Source organism: Symphalangus syndactylus, chromosome 21 (genome assembly GCF_028878055.3).
Source record: "Symphalangus syndactylus isolate Jambi chromosome 21, NHGRI_mSymSyn1-v2.1_pri, whole genome shotgun sequence".
Lineage (NCBI taxonomy): Eukaryota > Metazoa > Chordata > Mammalia > Primates > Hylobatidae > Symphalangus > Symphalangus syndactylus.
Genome location: NC_072443.2, coordinates 55,956,291 through 55,979,069, shown reverse-complemented (window position 1 = coordinate 55,979,069; position 22,779 = coordinate 55,956,291). Strand labels below are relative to the sequence as shown.

General features: G+C 43.9%; 1 protein-coding gene across 15 annotated transcripts in view; it reads left to right on the top strand.

Moving 5' to 3' along the window:
- Window positions 1-22,779, top strand: part of TSEN2 (tRNA splicing endonuclease subunit 2) — a 63,375-nt gene that overhangs the window by 36,773 nt on the left and 3,823 nt on the right. For 13 of the 15 annotated variants that reach the window (XM_055259423.2, XM_063630334.1, XM_055259427.2 and 10 more), the window contains 6 exons: window positions 2,632-2,682; window positions 5,065-5,203; window positions 12,947-12,983; window positions 13,810-13,921; window positions 15,931-16,020; window positions 17,019-17,674. In XM_055259423.2, the coding sequence (XP_055115398.1) occupies window positions 2,632-2,682; window positions 5,065-5,203; window positions 12,947-12,983; window positions 13,810-13,921; window positions 15,931-16,020; window positions 17,019-17,078 (489 nt within the window). In that variant the 3' untranslated portion in view covers window positions 17,079-17,674. Of the gene's footprint in view, window positions 1-2,631; window positions 2,683-5,064; window positions 5,204-12,946; window positions 12,984-13,809; window positions 13,922-15,930; window positions 16,021-17,018; window positions 17,675-22,779 lie in introns of those variants that run through there. The other 2 variants (XR_010118532.1, XR_010118533.1) reach the window with 1 other exon arrangement.

Sequence of the window (22,779 nt, the reverse complement as noted above, 5' to 3'; positions counted from 1 at the left end):
TAAGTTTTTTATGAAAAATAACTATATTTTCCAAAACAAAAAATTTAGAAAAGCCTTCATTTTCATTTTTGCAAGTCACTTTAAGGTCTGATTTCCTGAAAGTCAGCTAGATTCTTGCATCTGCTTCTGGATGCAGTCTTGGGCCATCACACGTCTTATAGTCACTGGAGAGAGCACAAATGAGGCAGATAACACCACGTTATTATTATGAAGTGGTTTTGACCTTGAGACCTCCTGCAAGGGTCTTGGGGATCCCAGGATCCCCAGACCACCCTTTGAGAACTGCTGCCGTGAAGAGAGATGTCATCAGATAGCCAGGCAGAGAATGACAGGGTATTCACTGCTTGGAAGTCCTTCCACCTATATGACTTGTGCTGTCTTTTGTTCTGTGTATGCCAGGTTAGTGGTGGGGTGGAAGGACAGTGAGGAAACAAGCTGAGTGAGCAGTTTGTCAGTGCCTTGTTGCTGCAGACAAGCCTCAAGGTTTATGACAGGGAGCGGATTATGTTTCTGCTCCCACACTGCACAAGAGGACCCCTCCTCGTCTGTGTCTGCTGGAAGCAGCAGTGAGAGCCGAAGCAGAATATTTGATGTTTGTTTATAAATCTAATTTTTCACCTTCATATTTAAAAAGAAATGTAACCCCATCTTACCACTGGCTACCATTTGGTCACTACCTGCTATGCACCAGTCTCATGGGAATCTCTTCAGTGGTATCTATAGACCCTAAGCGCCCTAGACAGGCAAAGCCAGCAACACATGGCTCTTTGGGTGGTGTCAGTGTTTGGCAGTGTATTATTTTAACAGAAAGCCATTTTCATTTCCGTTTAAGTGTGACTATATTCAACTGGAGCCAATTTTCTTTGCCATTCCTACAGCCTCCCCCCACACAGTAAAATATGTCATTACGTGAGGTCAGTGCAAACACAGGGTTCTAGAAAACCACTTCACCAAAGATGACTGGGAAACTAGTGTTTTGTCAGGTAAGCAAAATCAGCACTGCCTCACACTTTTCACACATTTTTTTTCTTTATATATTTTTCTCAATTTAAATATGGTTATTTAATTTTACAGGGAGAAATTCCAATGAGCAACAGTTTCTATTGCTACAGCTGTTAACATCATTCTTCAGTTATATAGGTTTTTTAGGGAATAAATACGGACACATTCATAAAAATCTTTTATTTTTATTGATTTAAGCCAGTTTGTAACATTTGTATTTTCTTAGATTTTTTAAAAAACCTAAGACATTCGAATGAACCATTTATATTAAAAATGTGTGACCTTTGGCCGGGTGTGGTGGCTCACACCTGTAATCCCAGCCCTTTGGGAGGCCGAGGCAGGCGGATCACGAGGTCAGATCAAGACCATCCTGGCTAACATGGTGAAACCCTGTCTCTACAAAAAAAAATACAAAAAATTAGCCAGGCATGGCGACGGGTGTCTGTAGTCCCAGCTACTTGGGAGGCTGAGGCAGGAGAATGGCGTGAACCCAGGAGGCGGAGCTTGCAGTGAGCGGAGATGCATCACTGCACTCCAGCCTGGGCGACAGAGCGAGACTCCGTTACAAAAAAAAAAAAAAATATATATATATATATATATATATACACACACACACACACATATATATATACACACATATACACACACACACACACACACATATATATACACATATATATACGTACATACATATATATATATATATGTGACCTTTTTCATGATGACTTAAGAGCATTTGTATTTGAGGTGAAAAGAGATCAGTCTGTGGCCGGGCGCGGTGGCTCACGCCTGTAATCCCAGCACTTTGGGAGGCCAAGGTGGGTGGATCACGAGGTCAGGAGATCGAGACCATCCTGGCTAACACGGTGAAACCCCGTCTCTACTAAAAATACAAAACAGGCCGGGCGCGGTGGCTCAGGCTTGTAATCCCAGCACTTTGGGAGGCCGAGGCGGGCGGATCACGAGGTCAGGAGATCGAGACCACGGTGAAACCCCGTCTCTACTAAAAATACAAAAAATTAGCCGGGCGTGGTGGCGGGCGCCTGTAGTCCCAGCTACTCAGAGAGGCTGAGGCAGGAGAATGGCGTGAGCCCGGGAGGCGGAGCTTGCAGTGAGCCGAGATCGCGCCACTGCACTCCAGCCTGGGTGACAGAGCGAGACTCCGTCTCAAAAAAAAAAAAAAAAAAAAAAAAGTACAAAACAATTAGCCGGGCGTAGTGGCGGGCGCCTGTAGTCCCAGCTACTCGGGAGGCTGAGGCAGGAGAATGGCGTGAACCTGGGAGGCGGAGCTTGCAGTGAGCCGAGATCGCGCCACTGCACTCCAGCCTGGGTGACAGAGCGAGACTCCGTCTCAAAAAAAAAAAAAAAAAAAAAAATACAAAACAATTAGCCGGGCGTAGTGGCGGGCGCCTGTAGTCCCAGCTACTCGGGAGGCTGAGGCAGGAGAATGGCGTGAACCGGGGAGGCGGAGCTTGCAGTGAGCCGAGATAGCGCCACTGTAGTCCGGCCTGGGCGACAGAGCGAGACTCCATCCCAAAAAAAAAAAAAAAAAAAGATCAGTCTGTAAAATAGTTTCACAAGAATGTGGAGCTATTCGTAATAAGCATTTTCTGCTTGCTCTATTTTCAGGCCTTCTTCTTGGTCTATGCTCTGGGATGTTTAAGTATTTACTATGAGAAGGTAAGATGCTTTGTTTACATACAACCCACTTAAAATTTCCCTGTTGTTAAAAGCAGGTTGTACTAATTTCTATATTGCATTAATACAAATGTTTCTACTCTTACTGAATAAAATAGGAATTGAATTTTTCTCTAAAGTTTTGGATTTGGATCCTGAGGTGGGACTGTTCGAGCGAAAGACATCTTTGACCCTTTTAGATTGCATTTCATTCCTCGAAACTAGGAGAAGTACAGTATCTTATACTGTATAATGATTAGGAAATCTGTGTCAGAACAGTATTAAAAATTAACAAAAATAAAAGTTACCAGTATTTGGCACCTACTATTGTAAAAGCTATATTTTAGGTACTTTACATGCAATATTTCCAGTCCTTATCTCCACCTGGTAAGAATTTGCAGATAAGGGGCCAGGCACGGTGGCTCACACCTGTAATCCCAGCACATTGTGGGGCCGAGGTGGGCAGATCACAAGGTCAGGAGATTGAGACCATCCTGGCTATCCTGGCTGACATGGTGAAACTCTGTCTCTACTAAAAAAATACAAAAAATTAGCCAGGCATGATGGCCTGCTCCTGTAGTTCCAGCCAATCGGGAGGCTGAGGCAGGAGAATGGCATGAACCCGGGAGGCGGAGGTTGCAATGAGCCGAGATGGCTCACTTCTCTCCAGCCTGGGTGACAGAGCAAGACTCCGTCTCAAAAAAAAAAAAAAAAAAGAATTTGCAGATAAGGTAATTGAGGCTCAGAGAAAATAAATAATGTACCCAAAGTCACACAGCTAGTCTGGTTAGAATAAATATTCAAACCTGTGTCCAAGTAACTCCAAAGCCCATGACTTTGTACTGTAGCCTGCTGCCTTTAGAAGAGAGATAATTGTAAAATAATTCAAATAAAATTTAAAAGAGAAAAGTAAACAGTAAATGAAGCAGATAAGGTATATTCTGTTTGGCTCTTGGGAGCACATAATTTAATCAGTCATCAAATTCTAATTGCATAAATATTGTTCATGGGTATTCCAGCCGTTTGGAAGCAGTATCTGCCTGACAAATGGCTCATTTTCCCAAATGGTGGCAATTCTTAGCCCCACCCTGCTTCCTCTCATGGGCCTTAGCTGAAATTTGTCAGAACGGTACAGCTGTGACATAAAAGCCTCAACATCTGAACAACACTGGGCTGTGTTGGAAATTGAACCTTCTCTATGAGACTGTTGCTTGTTACTCACAGTGGGGTCACAAGGTCACACAGGTATGGAATTTTTGCATTAGGAACAACTGCAAAAAAAAAACAACGTAACTCTAGCCTATCGTATTACAATCTTAGGCTGGGACAAACTGAGCCAGTCTCACTGAGTGACTGAGCCTTAAATCAGCTGAAGACTTGATTGTTTCAGTAACTATTGAAATGAAGCAAAAGTTTTCCAAACTTACCTAGTTATTTTGTTGTCATTGTATTTTTGGTAATGATACATCAGAATATTTTCTAGACCAAACCATTCTCATTCTCTTTGACTCCCACATTAAAAACAAAATTGTTTTTTAAGCAGTTAATTATTAGTTTGTGCCATCAGATAACAAATTCTCTAGTTTCAAACACTAAATAGAGGTTTGTTTGTTTAAGTTTTACTATAAAATTCTTTTTTGTTCTTCTGAACGTGACCTGACATAGAGTAGCCACTCATTAAGGATCTGTGAAATGTTGTCACGAACCGCCCTCCAGCCTTGGTGGGCTTGTTACAGTGAGCCCCCTGCATGCACTGGTTCCTCTGCCTGGAATGTCCTTCCCAGCCCACCACCACCCACTCCAGCCCCTTTCCCTCACTACTTCTCGTGCTCAAATGCTGCCTTTTCTAAGTGCTCTGGAGCAGTGCTGTGCAATAGGACAGTGAGAGCCTCAGATGGGAGCCATGTGTATAATTCCAGATTTTCTGGTAGCCACATTAAAAACATTTTTTAAAAAGCAGGTGGTATTTTAATACAGTATTACAGTTTATTTAACCCAACTTACTCAACGATATTGAAATAGTTTATATTCTCTTTTTTTTTTTTTCATACTGAGTAGGAAGTCAGTGTATATTTTACACTTAGAGCCCCTCTCAGTTCAGACTAGCTATGTATGGCTGGCAGCTGCCCCACTGGACAGTGCAGAGCCAGACCTTCTTGCTAAATTGCTCTGCTGGGAATGAACCGAGATCACGCCACTGCACTCCAGCCTGGGTAACAGAGCGAGACTCTGCCTCAAAAATAAAATAAATAAATTGCTCTGCTGGGGGAACTGCGTTTTATTCGCTGCTTCAGCTCCACACTTAGTATAGATGTTGATGCCCTGGCTGAACGGTGAGCGAATGCATACATAGTAATACTTTTTGTTTTTTGTAAATAACTTTAGGAGCCTTTAACGATAGTGAAGCTCTGGAAAGCTTTCACTGTAGTTCAGCCCACGTTCAGAACCACCTACATGGCCTACCATTACTTTCGAAGCAAGGGCTGGGTGCCCAAAGTGGGACTCAAGTACGGAACAGATTTATGTAAGTAATTCTTGGTGTGGTGTGCGCGTGAGAACGGAGTTTATATCAGATTCACCTTAGAACATCAAATTGGTCGTGTGTGCTGTTGATGATGGTTTCTAAGAAGGTGTCCTTTGGGTTTAGATAAGATTATTGGATATTTGGATTGGGGTAAGGGTAAGTGCAAAAAGAGAAAAGGCAGTCTAGGGAGAAAGCCTAGGAGTAGAAGCTTGCAACGCCAGTTGAGGCTTTCCCTCTTGTTTGCTCTATAATCTTAGAAAAGCGTTCTGGCTGAGCGCTGTGGCTCATGCATGTAATCCCAGCACTTTGGGAGGCCAAGGCGGGTGGATCACGAGGTCAGGAGATCGAGACCATCCTGACTAACAAAGTGAAACTCCATCTCCACTAAAAAATATAAAAAATTAGGCGGGCGTGGTGACAGGTGCCTGTAGTCCCAGCTACTCAGGAGGCTGAGGCAGGAGAATGGCGTGAACCCAGGAGGCAGAGCTTGCAGTGAGCCAAGATTGTGCTACTGCACTCCACCCTAGGCAATAGAGTGAGACTGTCTCGAAAAAATAATAATAAAAAATAAAAATTAAAGGCCGGGCGCTGTGGCTCACGCCTGTAATCCCAGCACTTTGGGAGGCCGAGGCGGGCGGATCACGAGGTCAGGAGATCGAGACCATCCTGGCTAACATGGTGAAACCCCGTCTTTACTAAAAATACAAAAAATTAGCCGGGCGAGGTGGCGGGCGCCTGTAGTCCCAGCTACTCGGGAGTCTGAGGCAGGAGAATGGCGTGAATCCGGGAGGTGGAGCTTGCAGTGAGCCGAGATCGTGCCACTGCACTCCAGCCTGGGCGACAGAGCCAGACTCCGTCTCAAAAAAAAAAATAAATAAAAAATAAAAAAAATAAAAATTAAGATACTTTCAGAGATCAGATTCCCATAACTTTCTTTATAGTATATTGTTATAATTGTTCATTTTATTAATGTTCTTAATCTCATACTGTGGCCCTTTTGCCTGCAACTTTATTTTAATGATCAAGTTATACTTTGGATGATGCATAGGGGAAACTTCCTTAATTTAAAGATATTCTCCCTTATAAGGGTGGTTGGACAGATGGATAGATGGATGGACAGATAGAATTTTGAAAACAAAAAAGGTAAACTGTTCAGTTTACAACTCCCCTGGAGGCCTTTGCCCTCACTGGGACATATCATCTAGAAACAGATGTACAATTAATGTGGTACTAGGTCTCTGACTCACACACAGAGTCAGACTGGGCCAGCATCAGTGTTAAAAGTGTCTTCACATTCTCTACATAAGCAAAGGTTCTCGAGCAGTGCTAGTCTGGGATATGAGGAGCGGCTTCCTAAACTCTACCTCGTCTTCAGGCATGGCTGCACAGTTCCTGCTGCTTTTTAACAATATTATTTTAATTTCAAAGGCCAATGACCTAATCACATGAAACCTAGAACTGCCAACATAGGCTAAACTCTTAACAATTGTTTTTCCTTAGAGAGGTAGTGATTCGTAATACAAGACCATTGTGAAATTCACATCTTATCAGGGAAACTTTTCCCTTGAATAAATCTTGTCAATCAAATTTCATTCCAGGAGCAGTATTTGGAAGAGGTGATATGGTTCTCAAATCAAGTGCAGCTGCCAACCTAGTTGACCTTGATTGCCTACTGGGGGAGCCAGGCCAGAAGCCAAGAGGGAGCCTTTCCTTACACTCCCCACTCAGCAGCTCCCCTGGCTGCTGGCTCCTAGGGCCAGCCAGGCACCTTGCCTTGGTGTTTTCTTCTCCTGTCTCATTTAATCTTCACACTCCTGTGAGGTCTGTAGTAGTAGCTTCCTTTTGTAGCAGAGGAGTTTGAGGATTAGAAGGGTTAGGTAAGTTGCTGGAGTACTTAACAGCTCGTTAAGTACACAGATGAGGGCTCTGTGGGTCTGTACTCCCTGTCTTCCTACCATACCTAAGTCATATTGCCTGCCAAGAAGCCAAAAACTAACACAGGATTTATATTGTCTTATGTACACAGTTATGGTTTGATTTGATTTGGTGTGACCCAAAGGTCTGGTTACTCCTAAGCCTCCTTCCCAACCAACCCTAGTTGGGGATTTGCATTGACTGATAAGTATGATTTCTGAGCTTTCTGCCAATTAGAAGTCCCAGCACAGAAATGGAATGGTGGGAGCCGTTGAAAGCTAGCAGAGTTACAGAATTTCCAGACCCAGAAGAAACCATGACCTGTCGTGACGTCCAGCCCAGAGACTAACAGTTCTGTCTGTGAATGGAGGTCAACAGAGCAACTCTCTATTTGTCACAGAACAAGAAGATGTGTTTTTTTCTTATCTTCCTCTTTGATTCTGTTTTTTTTTTTTTTTTGAGACAAAGTCTCACTTTGTTGCCTTGGCTGGAGTGCAGTGGCGCGATCTCGATCTCGGCTCACTACAACCTCTCTGCCTCCCAGGTTCAAACCATTCTCCTGCCTCAGCCTCCCAAGTAGCTGGGATTACAGGCACACACCACCACACCCAGCTAATTTTTGTATTTTTAGTAGAGACAGGGTTTTGCCATGTTGACCAGCTTGTTTTGAACTCCTGACCTCAAGTGATCTGCCTGCCTCGGCCTCCCAAAGTGCTGGAATTACAGGCGTGACCCGCGGCACCCGGGCCTTTGATTCATTTCTAAGCCACCTCCTGGCTTGTTTTTCTAGTCAAACTTTTGATATATTTTTGTTAATATTCTTCACGTTTACGTACATAATCCATATTAATCCGTAAGTATTTTTCATGTGTACCTCCAAAGAATAGGGACATTCTCCTACATACCATATAATGCCTGAGAAAAATTAGAATTACTTAATATCATCCAAATATCCAGTCTATACTTAAATTTTTCCAGTTGTCCTTGTAATGTCTTTTGTGGCTATTCTGGTTGTAATTTTTATAGAGATGGGGTCTCTCTATGTTGCCCAAGCTGGTCTCGAACTCCTGGGCTCAAGCTATCCTCCTGCCTGGCTTCCCAAAGTGTAGGATTACAGGCGTGAGCCACCAGGCAGGCCCCTGGCTTTGATTTTCTTGATACAGTCACATTTGATTGTTATATCTACCTTTTAGTTTCGTAGGGCTCATAAGAAATTACCACAAATTGGGTGGCTTAAAAGCAACAAAGATTCATTCTCTCACAGTTCTAGAGACCAGAAGTCTAACATCAAGGTGTCATCAGGGCCAGGCTCCCTCCAAAGGCTCTGGGAGAGAATCCATTCCTTGTCTCTTCCAGATTCTCGTGGCCCCAAGCGTTTTGTGGCTGGTGACTGCATCCCTCCAGTCTCTATCTTGTCTGTCTGTGTCAAACCCCGTTTCTCTTATAAGGACACCCGTCATTGGATTTAGGGGCCATGCAGCTAATTCAGGATGATCTCATCTCAAAATTCTAAACGTAGTTACATCTGCAAAGCCTCTTTTTCCGAGTCACATTCCACATTCCAGGTCACATTCACAAGTCAGGGATTAGGACATGAACATATCTTTCTGGGAGCTGCCATTAAACCCACTGCAATCTCTTTGGTCTCTTTTTTTTTTTTTTCTTGAAACAGAGTCTCACTCTGTTGCTCAGGCTGGAGTGCAATGGCGCAATCTCAGCTCAGTCCAACCTCTGCCTCCCACATTCAAGTGATTCTCCTGCCTCAGCCTCCTAAGTAGCTGGGATTACAGCTGCTTGCCACCGTGCTTGGGCTAACATTTGTATTTTTAGTAGAGACAGGATTTCACCATGTTTGCCAGGCTGGTCTCTAACTCCTGGCCTCAGGTGATCCACCCATCTTGACCTCCCAAAGTGCTGGGATTACAGACGTGAGCCACCGTGCCCAGCCTCTTTTAATCTGACACAGTCACTCTACCTTCTTGTTTCGTTTGTCATGATGTTGACTTTTTTCGAAGTCTTATGGGATGTTCCCCATTCTCCGTATGTCTGATTGTTCCTGATGATCAGACTCAAGCTCGGGTTCTCTTGGCACACATAGGTGATGTGTGTGCTTATTGGAGTGTGTCAGGAAGTGCATGAAGTCAGGCTTTCCTGCTGTGGTGATGCTGAGTTTGATGGTGGCCATTCTCAATGTCTGTCATATAATTACAGTTTTTCTTTTGTAAAAAACAAGTCATTTGTGGAGTGATACCAAAAGTATCTGTTTCTCTAATAATTATAATAGTTGTCTGATTTAATTATTGCACTAATCATTTTCTGATTTTGTCATTCATTCCACACCTCTATCTAGCATTCTTCTGTAAGAAAGAGTTTTCCTTTTATACTCCCTGTTCTTTCAGACCTTATTTTTACTTTTATTTATTTATGTGGTTTTTGAGACAAGGTCTCTATCCCCGAGGCTGGAGTGCAGTGGCACAATCTCAGCTCACTGCAGCCCCAACCTCCCAGGTTAAAATGATCCTCCCACCTCAGCCTCCTAAGTAGCTGGGACTACAGGCATGCACTACCACACCCAGCTAATTTTTTTTTATTATTTTGTATTTTTAGTAGAGATGGGGTTTCACCATGTTGGCCAGGCTGGTCTCGAACTCCTGGCCTCAAGTGATCCACCCACCTTAGCCTCCCAAAGTGCTGGGATTACAGGTGTGAGCCACCACGCCTGGTCCTCAGATCTTTTTTTAAATGCCTACTATTTCTCAGACTACTTATGCTTTCATCTTTCTACTTGGGAAGTATTTTTGTAAAACAATTTCATTTTTCCCCCTGAGTACACTATCACCATCATACAGTCATGTGCTGCATAACATTTTGGTCAAAAAACTTCTATACAAATGGCAGCGCAGTAGGTTTGTTCACACCAGCATCACCACAAACATGCGAATAATGCATTGCACTCTGACAGCACGATGGCTACGACGTCATTAGGTGATAGGGATTTTTCAGCTCCGTTATAATCTTATGGGACCACGGTCATAACTATCATGGTTCATTGTATGTTGACCTGCACCCAGCCAGGTTAATTTATTATTGAAGAAAGAGATGGGCATGGCGGCTCACACCTGTGATCCCAGCACTTTGGGAGGACAAGGCGAGAGGATCCTTTGAGTCCAGGACTTCAAGACCAGCCTGGGCAACATAGGTAGACCATGTCTCTCTCTCTCTCTCTCTCTCTCTCTATATATATATATATATAAAAACCTAAAGACAGAAAAAAAGTGTTTATAAAGAGTACATTAGCACACAGTACTGTCCTAGAACTTTACATTCACTCACGACTCACTCACCCAGAGCAACTTCCAGACCTGCAGGCTGCATTCATAAGTCCCCTATACAGGTATACGGGTTTTCTCTTTTATATCGTATTTTTACTGTACTATTTCTATGTTTAGATACACAGATACTTAACCATTGTGTTATAATTGTCTATAGATTCAGCACAGTCACATGCTGAACAGGTTTGTAGCCTAGGAGCAATAAGTGATATCACATAGCCTATGTGTGTGGTGGGCTGTACCATCTAGGTTTGTGTAAGTACACTCTACTGTGTTTACACAACAATGAAATTGCCTAAGTACTCATATCTTAGAACGTATCCTCGTCATTAAGCCACGCAGACTGTAATTGTTACTAGCATAGGTAACTTTGTGATGCTTACTGTATGCCATACACTGTGCTAATACTTCTGCCTTCACCATAATCCCAATTTTTATAAGGAAATTGACATACAGAGTTGTCCTATGGTCTTGGCACTGCTGACTTGACCTTGGGTCCATCTGCTGCCAGTGTTCTTGCTTAAACTAAGCTGTGCTGTGTCGGAGCCCATCATCAGAAATTACTTGCCTTGTGGGTGTGAGCTACTTTCAAGCTCTGTAATGCTCCGGGTGCATATTGGATTAAAGATGTGTGTTTGATTACAGGTAATGGCATTTGAGGACTAGAAAAGATCTCAATTTCCCCTGATGTCTTCATTTTAGGATTTTGGAAACGGAGGCTCAGGGAAGTTAATAACTTGCCTAAAGGCACACAACTTGAAGAGGCAAAGATTGGGCAGGGAACCAAACTCCCGAGTTCACTTTTGTTCCAGTACATGGTTTCTTTCCAGTACACTCCATCTCAAAAAGTTGAGAATTGTATGTTTGGATATTTACTTACATTTGTGCCGCAGTGAATTTGAGCTGACTTGTTGAGTACTTTAAATACAACTTAAATGGGAAATACAGAAAGGAAATGTGACCATGGAAAATATAGATGCAAAACAAGACTAAGTGAAGGGTTACTGTGTCGTCCTTGGGGCCCTATATGGTTACTAAAGTCATGCTGCAAATTTGGCTCTGAGCTTCCTGAGCCAAAAAGAAACATGATTAGTTACAGGATTGATATGTCCAAAAGGGAAAATTCTGTCCATTCCTCAAGGGAAACAAAACTTTTCCTTGAACTTTTCTGTGCTGGTTTTAGTACAGAGGACAGCTAACAGCTTACAGATGTAATTGTGTCGTTACGGCAATTCCCATAGCTGTAGTTGCATATAAACCCTAAGTCTCAAGGGCTTAACAATAGAGTTCATTTTTGTTCATGTGAAATCCAACACGGCTGTCTCTGATTGGCAGCCCAATCAACTCCAAAAGATGCTTTAGTAACTGCTTCCTGGTGGCTCCTGGTCTTCAGCACACAGCTTCCAAGGTCACCTTCCATACCTAACTGTATGGGAGACTGAGAGCTGTGGTCTGGCCATGTACCTGGGGGAGAAATAACTGGATTTGGTGAACAGTTAGCCAGTCCGTGCCACAGACCATGTGCCTCTGAAGGGTTCCCTGTCAGATTCCAGAGTCTATGTGGCAGAGTCCCTGGCCCCAGGCTCCTTCATCAAGTAGCTTTCGACCTCCACAGACTGAATTCCCCCATCTCCTTCAGGTCCTCAATAGTGGAGCAAACTGATACTTGAATGGCATGTATGGTTATGACTTCTATCACTTGACTTTGAATTTCTTAAAAATAGGCATGAGTCTTATTCCTCCTCTTTTACCAACCCCTGTCACAGTAGCTGGCCAGAGTAGTGAGTCAGACACTTTGCATTACATTGATCTGAAATCAATAACAAAATATTGATCCACATTCTATGAATTTTACGCCTCTCAGTATGATTCACACTCACTCTGGAGACTGTAAGACAAGAGGCAAGGCAAGAGTGCCTGTACTTTGACTTTGGAATTTATTTGTAGGGTGAGACGAGGTGTTAGGGTCTTGGCAACAGATTTCTTTACTAATTGTACTTTGCTTCAGGAAAAAAATAGTTCGGATTTTTAAAATAGATGATGGGGGCTGGGTGTGGTGGCTCACACCTGTAATCCCCCACTTGGGGAGGCTGAGGCAGGAGGATCACTCAAGCCCTGGAATTTAAGACCTGCCTGGGCAACATAGCGGGACGCTGTTGCTAAAAAAAAATTTTAAATTAGCTGCGTGTGGTGGTGCACGCCTGTAGTCCTGGCAACTCGGGAGGCTGAGTGTGGAGGATCTCTTGAGCCCAAGAGGGCAAGTCTGCAGTGAGCCATGGTCATGCCACTGCACTGCAGCCTGGGTGACAGAGCGAGACCCTGCCTGAAAAAATAGACCACAGGCGTATTGCAGATTATCTGTCTACATATAGGTTATTGAGTATTTGCTTCCTTTTGGAGAAGAAAAAAGTTAATAAAGCAAGCTTTCTGTTGAGTCTTACTCCTCTCTCATTATCTTGAGTGGTTATACTTCTTTTTTTTTCTTTCTTCTTTGCAGTGCTGTATCGGAAAGGCCCTCCATTTTACCATGCAAGGTTTGGAGTGATTTTTAAATAAACTAATGGGTTAAAGGGACACAAGGAATTTCTGGCCTCTAATTTAACTTTTTGGTGCCATAGGAACAAAAGTCATGTTCTTCCTGGCCTGATACGAATAGATGCTATATGTTCATGCCTCCTTACACACTAATGTCATTATACTATATATAGGATGATACATAGTTTATGATAATATATGTTCTAGAGTTAAACATTGAGTTAATCTGTGCTGTAATTGTTCATTTTAACATCACGTAGGCCGGGCTCAGTGGCTCACGCCTGTAATCCCAGCACTTTGGGAGGCCAAGGTGGGTGGATCTTGAGGTCAGGAGTTCAAGACCAACCTGGCCAAGATAGTGAAAGCCCATCTCTACTAAAAATACAAAAAAAATTAGCTGGGCACGGTGGCAGGCACCTGTAATCTCAGCTACTGAGGAGGCTGAGGCAGAGAATTGCTTGAACCCGGGAGCCGAGATTGCACCACTGCACTCCAAGATGGGGGACAGAGTGAGACTCTATCTCAAAAAACAAACAACAAAAAAAACCATCAGTTAGTATTAGTGTCTAAACAGTTGTGTGAATTTACAGCTTTCGCATTGGGAAAAGTATTTGTTTTTTCCTGTAAGTGTTGGAATCAGCCTGAAATTTTGTAACTTAAAGTATGAATTTTTCATTAATATTTTCTCAATAGCAATTTAGGGGAATTTAGAATCAGATGATGTAAATTTTATTTTCTGTATATTTGTTCTTGGTAGGAGAAATATTCTTTTTAAACAGGTTTATTTCATGCTTACTTTTCAAATGCTTTTTCTGTATTTTCCAGTTATTCTGTCATTATCGAGCTAGTTGATGACCATTTTGAAGGCTCTCTCCGCAGGCCTTTCAGTTGGAAGTCCCTGGCTGCCCTGAGCAGAGTTTCCGTTAATGTCTCTAAGGTAACACAACATCAGCTTTGCCATTGGAGTGTCACTTAAATGGTTCAATTTATTTTTTTTCTTAAATGTAGTAGAATCAAAAAAGTTATTTGTAGAAACTTCATAACATTCCTGCCAGTGACATGCTGGAAGATTTGGGGTCATTTGTACCCTTCCCTTATTGCGCTAGAAGTTGTCCTCCCCTCATGTTACATTTTATTGTCCCCTCCCTCCCGACTGCTGCTGAGCTCCAATGACTGAGCTTTGAAGTTTCCTGTGGTGATCTGATCTGGTTAGGCATTGCTTCTCTTCCCAGGGGTATCCTTGCTATGTGACTTGTTTTATACTGCAATTTAACATTCACTCATACACATATTCACAAAGGAGTCAAAACATTGAAAGTTTGCAGATCTCTTAAAGAGGAAGGGACTTGATGTTTATTGCTAAGCACTTTCCCACCCTGTTGTTATCCTCATCCTGAGGATGAAAAACCAAGGTTGGAGCCGTTGAGTGACTAATCCAAGATCAAACAGCTCATGTGCAGACTCGGGATCCAAACCCACAGCTCTCTGGCTCCCTGGCTTTTGTTTCACTATATCCTTCGTGTTGCCATCAGAGATAGGAGGGACTCAGCTTACACAAGGACTATCAAGAAAGAAAGCTGTGTGTGTTCTCATTACTCAGTGATTTGCTGGCTGAAAACAAATTGTAGATACCCTCTAATTTCATCCTCGTGCTGCTGGAGGTGAGGTAGGGCTGAGGCCAGAGGGTCTTGCAGGGCTAGAGATGACTGCCCTTTAAAGCAGGTTAGGTTGCCTAGGCTTTAGCTTGGTCCTATAGAAAATTAGGGAGCCTATGCTGTTTCTAGAATTTTTATGCCCATTTTAGGGGACTCGTAGCATATACTTAATATGTCCTCACTTAACATTGTTGATATGTTCTTGGAAACTGCAACTTTAATGCCGTATAACAAAACCATTTTTTCTTCTCATCTTTTTTTTTTTTTTTTTCTGAGATGGAGTCTTGCTATCGCCCAGGCTGGAGTGCAGTGGCGCGATCTCAGCTCACTGCAGGCTCCGCCCCCTGGGGTTCACGCCATTCTCCTGCCTCAGCCTCCTGAGTAGCTGGGACTACAGGCGCCCGCCACCTCGCCCGGCTAATTTTTTGTATTTTTAGTAGAGACGGGGTTTCACTGTGTTAGCCAGGATGGTCTCGATCTCCTGACCTCGTGATCCGCCTGCCTCGGCCTCCCAAAGTGCTAGGATTACAGGGGTGAGCCACCGCGCCTGGCCTTCTTCTCATTATTTTAAGAAAACAATGTTGAAGTTTATTTGAAGACCTGCTGTACATCTGTATTAGTCCATTCTCATGCTGCTATAAAGAAATACTTGAGACTGGGTAATTTATAAAGAAAAGAGGTTTAATTGACTCACAGTTCTATGTGGCTGGGGAGGCATCATGAAACTTACAATCATGGTGGAAGGCACCTCTTCAAAGGGTGGCAGGAGCAAGAATGAGAGGATGAGTGAAGGAGGAAGCCTCTTATAAAACCATCAGATCTTCTGAGAACTCACTATCACAAGAACAGCATGGGGACCGTCCCCCATAATCTAACCACCTCCCATGAGGTCCCTCCATGACATGTGGGGATTGTGGGAACTACAATTCAAGATGAGATTTGGATGGGGGCACAGCCAAACCGTATCAACATCATTTCACTTAAAGTCCGTGTCCAAGAACCTATCAAGGACATTGAGGACTTACTATATTTAGTATTCTTAATGCTGTGTTTATAATCAATGTATCTGCTTATGTCTCTTGCCATGTTCAGTGATTACTAAATGGCAGGTACTTAGTCAGAACGTAAATCCCAGTTATGATGTCCCCAGGAGGAAACTGATGTGCTCTGTGAGTTTCCACTTGGAGTGCACAGTGAGAGGGACTGGAGACCGCCTGCATTTCCTGCTGATGCACCCAAATTTGTACTATTATTTTGTAGGATACAGAAGTGGTTTTTCATTTCTCAATAGGAACTTATGCTGTGCTATTTGATTAAACCCTCTACTATGACTGGCAAGGAAATGGAGTCACCAGAATGTATGAAAAGGATTAAAGTTCAGGTGGGTAAACTCAGAGAAATTCATGTCATCCCAAAGATTCTGTGCATCATAGTGTGTCTAGAACATGTGGTCCCAAGAAAATACATGAATACAGTTTTGCCTTGGTAACAGAGCCTTCTCAGGCAGGCTCTGTAAGTCTCTCACCTTTTCCCCATTGAACCCACTGGACACAAAATCTATGCTGACTTCCACTATTCCTTAATTCCCCACTTTATTACCTGTGATGTCCCCATCACTCAGCTGAAAATGCTGTCTCACAGGTGATCTGTGACTCCCTGGCCAGGCCAGGACCTCTCACAGATCTCATTCCCAGAGACCAGAGGTGTCCCTGTTGACTCATTCCTGCTTCTGGGCTTCTGTATTGAACCAAGGCGCCTCCTGTCATCTTGGCTTGTTTCTCTCTGGTCTGGCCAAGTTGTCTAGTGTGTGTCCGTGTTTCTGCATTCTCTCCCTCTGTGTATAGAGCCTTAACGTTGCCATTGGCTCCTCCCGACATCCAGTATGTCTTTGTTGTCGTCCTGTCTTGTACATGTCATCCTTTCTTCTTTTCACACCACCTTGCCCCCTGCAGACCTGCTGGTCGGTCTCCATGGCCCCAGCACCTCTTCCCTTCAGTTGGTCCCACTTACCTCCACTAAGCTAGTTTTTCATAAAATGCTCATCAACCTCATTTCTCCCTTCTCAGTAGCTGGCCCAGTTACAGCAATGCCATCACAGACCTAGCTCTAATGTAAAATGCTAGCTTTCATCCAGCCCACCTGTTTCTGAAATGTGCTAGTAGAATACCACAGCAGAGGCAAGCTTAGCTGTTAAAATCTTTGCCTGGTGAAAGTAGGTACTATATGCTTGTAAGGTTTATGTTGTTACATTCATTTTCTCCAGATGTTTCTGTTATAAAGATGGGAACAGTATCATCATTATATAGACTGCCCTTTGTGAAATGTAGCTGTGGTGTCAGCTGTGGTGTCAGAATGGTCTTTTTTTTTTATTGGTTGCAGGAGGTGATTCTGAGTCGATGGGTTTCTTCACGAGAGAGGAGTGACCAAGACGATCTTTAACAATTCAACCTCAAATTTCTAATTTCACCAACAACTATTTATTGACGGCTAGGTAAAAAGTTCTTTTTGTTGTAATCGTCCATTAATTTATAAGTTTTAAAGGGCATGGTGCTCCCAGCACCAGAAAACTATCAGTGTTTTTAAAGATAAATTACACAGGGGAGGAAAAAGATCCCTGTGCTAGGACTGCAGATTCTATACTTGCGTTGGCCTCTGACTCTCTAATCCAGAGCCTCCTGGCTCTGGCCTCAGTCTGTGCCCTCATCCAGTCACTGGGGAGGTTGGACTAGATGAGTCCTGAGAGGACACTTCCAACAAGAGACATTTATTCTCTGATTTTACCTGAAAATGGCAGTAGTTTACATTTATACAGTACAGTTTATGAAGCACTTTCATACACAGGCATCTCTTGTTACCTACATCTAAGCTGTTCCCAAAAGAGCGTTACAGAACACAACAGTATTGTACAATGTTCGATAAGCATATCTTCACTGCACTTGTTATAAAAATGAGTGGTGAAATAATGTTTGGAGACATAATGAAAGCAATTAACATTTGGCAAAATATAATAAAGCCTTTTTGTAATTGGTGAGAAAGTCATGAAGACTTAAGTTGCCTAAGGGCATTTGGTGGCAAGAGGAGGGAGATGGGTGGCTGGGCATGGTCACCCATACCTGTAATCCCAGCACTTGGGAGGCCTTGGGAGGCCAAGGCGCATGGATCGCTTGAGCCCAGGAGTTCGAGGCCAGCCTGGGCAACATGGTGAAACCTCCTCTCTACTAACAAAAATTAACCGACCATCGTAGCACATGCCTGTAATTCCAGCTGCTCAGGAGGCTAAGGTGAGAGGATCGCTTGAGCCCAGGAGGCAGAGGTTGCATTGAGCAGAGATTATGCCACTGCACTCCAGCCTGAGCAATAGAGCAAGGCCCTGTCTCAAAAAAAAAAAAAAAAAAAGTGGGTAGTGGGGGAAATGGGAAGGGGGAATACTTGCTCTTTGGTGGTAGAATACTCAACTCAGGCTAAGGTGGTAGCCTGAGCTATATCCTCTTAACTGGTCCAGACACTACTTGAATGATTTTGCTGCAAACCCTTACATGTTTGTTATATTTAATTTGGATAGCCAATATGGGGTAAAATATTTTGCAAACCATGATAGCAAACATTTGGAGAGTAGGAGTTGAGATGCGGCAGATGCCTGTGTATTTATCCCTGCAGCAGACTTGTGAATTCAGGAGGAGGGACCCACAGAGGGGTGTTTGAAGCTCAGAGATGTTGGCGGGTGTGCATCACTACCAGTCATGCACGTGGAGGACTGGACCTGAGATCAGTATCTCAGCTAAAATGGCGCTATCCTAAAAATTGCATACAGTCAGAAATAGAGCCCTGTTGTCTGGTGGTGGTGGTGGTGGTGGTGAACAAGGAAGGCCACCCACCACATCGGGCACGGCCAGCTTTGTGCTCACACACAGTCCTCTACCTCAGGGGTGGGGGGTGCAGCCTGAGGCCCACTTACCTACTGGTTGTGCCTGTAATTTTGCAAACAGTGTCAGAAAGATTCCATGATGACCACCTATGGCTCCAAGGGTAAGAACCCTGGTACAGTCTGTGGTACTTGGCTTTTAATTCCCCAGAGAGAATTCTGAAAACTGGGTAGTGAAATGAACCTTCTAGAAAGGAACGCCTCAAATCTCAGCTCTGCTTCCCTGTGGTGGTGTGCCTTGGGCAATTTACTTGCCCTTGATAACCTCAATTTTCTTATTTCTAGCATGTGGCTAATGATGTTTACCTAATCATGTGGCTGTGTGGGTAAAGGAGAACTCAAAAAGCACTGTAGGCCAGGCGCGGTGGCTCACGCTTGTAATCCCAGCACTTTGGGAGGCCAAGGCGGGCAGATCACGAGGCCAGGAGATCGAGACCACGGTGAAACCCCGTCTCTACTAAAAATACAAAAAATTAGCCGGGCGTGGTGGCGGGCGCCTGTAGTCCCAGCTACTCGGAGAGGCTGAGGCAGGAGAATGGCGTGAACCCGGGAGGCGGAGCTTGCAGTGAGCTGAGATTGTGCCACTGCACTCCAGCCTGGGCGACAGAGCGAGACTCCGTCTCAAAAAAAAAAAAAAACAAAAACAAAAAAAAGCACTGTAATCCCAGCTTTGGGAGGCCGAGGTGGGTGGATCACGAGGTCAGGAGATCGAGACCATCCTGGCTAACACGGTGAAACCCCGTCTGTACTAAAAAATACAAAAAAACTAGCCAGGCCTGGTGGCAGGGCCTGTAGTCCCAGCTACTCAGGAGGCTGAGGCAGGAGAATGGCATGAACCCGGGAGGTGGAGCTTGCAGTGAGCCAAGATCGCACCACTGCACTCCAGCCTGGGCGACAGAGCGAGACTCCGTCTCAAAAAAAAAAGAATTAGCTGGGTGTGGTGGCGGTGCCTGTAATCCCAGCTTCTTGGGAGGCTGAGGCAGGAGAATCACTTGAACCTGGGAGTTGGAGGTTGCAGTGAGCCGAGATCACGCCACTGCACTCCAGCCTGGGGGACAGAGTGAGACTCCATTAAAAAAAAAAAAAAAAACCTGAAGTTCCATTGTTACTTATTGATAACTTTAAACTGATAATTTTAAAAAATTTGTCTTAATTATTTTACCTTTATTGTTACAACGTATTTGCTTTCTCTTTTTTTAAGAAAAAAAATTCTATTTACTTGAATGTGGTTCGTATTTTCACCCTTGTGGAGAAGTAGTTGGATTAAAAAGAAATACATTTTCTCTCCTCCTCACCACCCATCTCCCATGTATGATTTTACTAACTGAATTGAATTTTTAAAATCTCATTACAGACTTGAATAATCATCCCATGAATGTTAACTCCCCTAACACTATAACCGAGGCCCATTTCTAAAGTTGATCTTAAAACTGGAAAATTTGAGTCCATCTAATTTTGTGAAATATAGGGATGCCTTTTACATGATGTAAAAATCATATTTGTAAAATGGTTAAACTAGGAGGCAATATTTTTATTGCAAGTATGATCTCTCTTAAGTAAAAGGTTTCTGTCATTTAAAATGTTTAGAGTCTTTATATTTTCATAAACAGTATTTCAAAGGCAAATGTTCTTTCTAACTTTGTGTGTGTGTATGTGTGTGTGTGTGAGACAGAGTTTTGCTCTTGTTGCCCAGGCTGGAGTGCAGTGGTGAGATCTTGGCTCACTGCAACCTCCACCTCCTGAGTTCAAGCGATTCTCCTGCCTCAGCCTCCCGAGTAGCTGGGATTACAGGTGCCCGCCACCATCCCTGGCTAATTTTTGTATTTTTAGTAGAGACAGGGTTTCACCATGTTGGCCAGACTGGTCTCGAACTCCTGACCTCAGGTAATCTGCCCGCCTCGGCCTCCCAAAGTGCTGGAATTTTCCTAACTTTTAAATGGCACATTCTGGTAAAGTAGAATCAGAAAACTCGGGTCCACATTTCAAATCACCACTGGGAGAACAGTGGCGACCTTGGGAATGTTGCTTGATCACTCTGAGCCTTGGTTTCCTCAACAGTAAAATGAGGATAATTACCACCTCCTGAGTTTGCTTTGCAGACCGAATGAAATGAGATGACATACAAAAGGGTCTGGCACACAGTAGGTGTACTTTTCCCCTTTCAGACAAAGTGTAAGCATTGCCATCCTTATTTTCTCTAGGAAGTGAAAAGCCTATTTTATGCCCTGGTAGGTGAGACAGTGGAGGAGAAGGAGGTGGTAGAAAAATAGTTGGAGGTAAAGTAGTGAAGAGGAGATTGGGAGGAGAGGCAATACTGTAAGCACCTGCTGTACACAGGGAGCTAGATATAGCCATTGTGGGTTTTTTTGTTTTGTTTTGTTTTTTGTTTTTTTAATAATGGTTGATAGGTTTTCCTGGTTCTAGGAGTAATTCATGCATGCCGTAGAGGCTTTGGAAGATTACCTTTGTATAGATCATTTTAGTGTTTCAGATAGGAAACACTGTGGCACTTGCTGTGAAAAGGATCCTGGTGGTCATCCCATGAACACTGATTGAGTCCCAGATGTATGCTCCGGGGAGTGCTGAACAATGGATTGAAGAAGCACATCTCGGGAGGTGCTGGGAAGAAACTTGGGATTTTTTCTGGGGAACAGAGTTGCTGCCGATGCTGAGTCTCCCAGCCACTTCAGTTAGCATTTAGCTGGTACGATGAAAGAAACTTAATCTAAGGAGTCTCAGTTCGTAATTCCACGGACTGAGCAACATTGCCGTCTGTTGGTGTAAATCAATGCCTGATTTCCTTTATTAGGGGCAAAACCTATAGATTGGTATGTGGTCTTATTTATAAGAGGAGGGGGCCAGGCACGGTGGCTCATGCCTGTAATCCTAGCACTTTGGGAGGCCAAGACGGGTGGATTGCTTGAGGCCAGGAGTTCAAAAACTAGAGTGGCCAACATGGTGAAACCCTGTCTCTACTAAAAATACAAAAAATTAGCCGGACATGGTGGCGGGCGCCTGTAATCCCAGCTACTTGGGAAGCTGAGGCAGGAGAATCACTTGAACTCAGGAGGTGGAGGTTGCAGTGAGCCGAGATCATGTCACTGCACTCCAGCCTGGGCAACAATAACAAAACTCCGTCTCAAAAAAAAAAAAAGGAATTCGTAGCCTGCTGAAGTGAGAGAGGAGAAATATGAGGCCAGCTCTTGCCAAATGTCACCTCCAAGTTGGAGAGCACCCCCTAAAATAGGGAATGGGGACCATCTAAAGCTTTCCTTGAAAATTAAGGGGTGAGAATCCCAGCACTTTGGGAGGCTTAAGTGGGAGGATCACTTGAGACCAGCCTGGGCAACATAGTGGGACCGTCTTTACAAATAATTTTTAAAAATCAGCTAGGTGTGGTAGCATGCACCTGTAGTCCCAGCCACTGGGAAGGTTGAGGTGGGAGAATTGCCTGAGCCCAGGAGGTTGAGGCTGCAGTGAGCCGTGACTGTGCCTCTGGACTCCAGCCTGGGCAGCAGAGGAAGACCCTGTCTCCAAGAAAATAAATAAATGAAAAAGAAAAGAGCTGCAGCCCCTAAGGGAAATTAACATGAAATAGGCATTTCTTTTTTTTTTTTTTTTTTTTTGAGACGGAGTCTCGCTCTGTCGCCCAGGCTGGAGTGCAGTGGCGCAATCTCGGCTCACTGCAAGCTCCGCCTCCCGGGTTCACGCCATTCTCCTGCCTCAGCCTCTCCGAGTAGCTGGGACTACAGGCGCCCGCCACCACGCCCGGCTAATTTTTTTTTTGTATTTTTAGTAGAGACGGGGTTTCACCGTGGTCTCGATCTCCTGACCTCGTGATCCGCCCGCCTCGGCCTCCCAAAGTGCTGGGATTACAAGCGTGAGCCACCGCGCCCGGCCAGAAATAGGCATTTCTTATATTATTTAGTTTAGCTGACGTTTATTGTTTACCTCCTTTCCATGTTTGAATGTTGATAAAAGCAAATCCTTATTTTCTGCTTCTCTAATGATGGCAAAGTATTGACCCAGTTTCTGCACATACTAGGTACAGTTGGTCCCTTTCAGTTTGCTGGGGTTGTCCTCTTGACCACTGCAGTGTGGCCCAGGGGTTAAGGGCACAGCTTTTGCGGTCAAACCCTGGTTTGAACCCCAGTTTTGCCACTGTATGACTTTGGACATTTCCTCAATTTCCCTTTTCATCTATAAAAGAAGCATAAT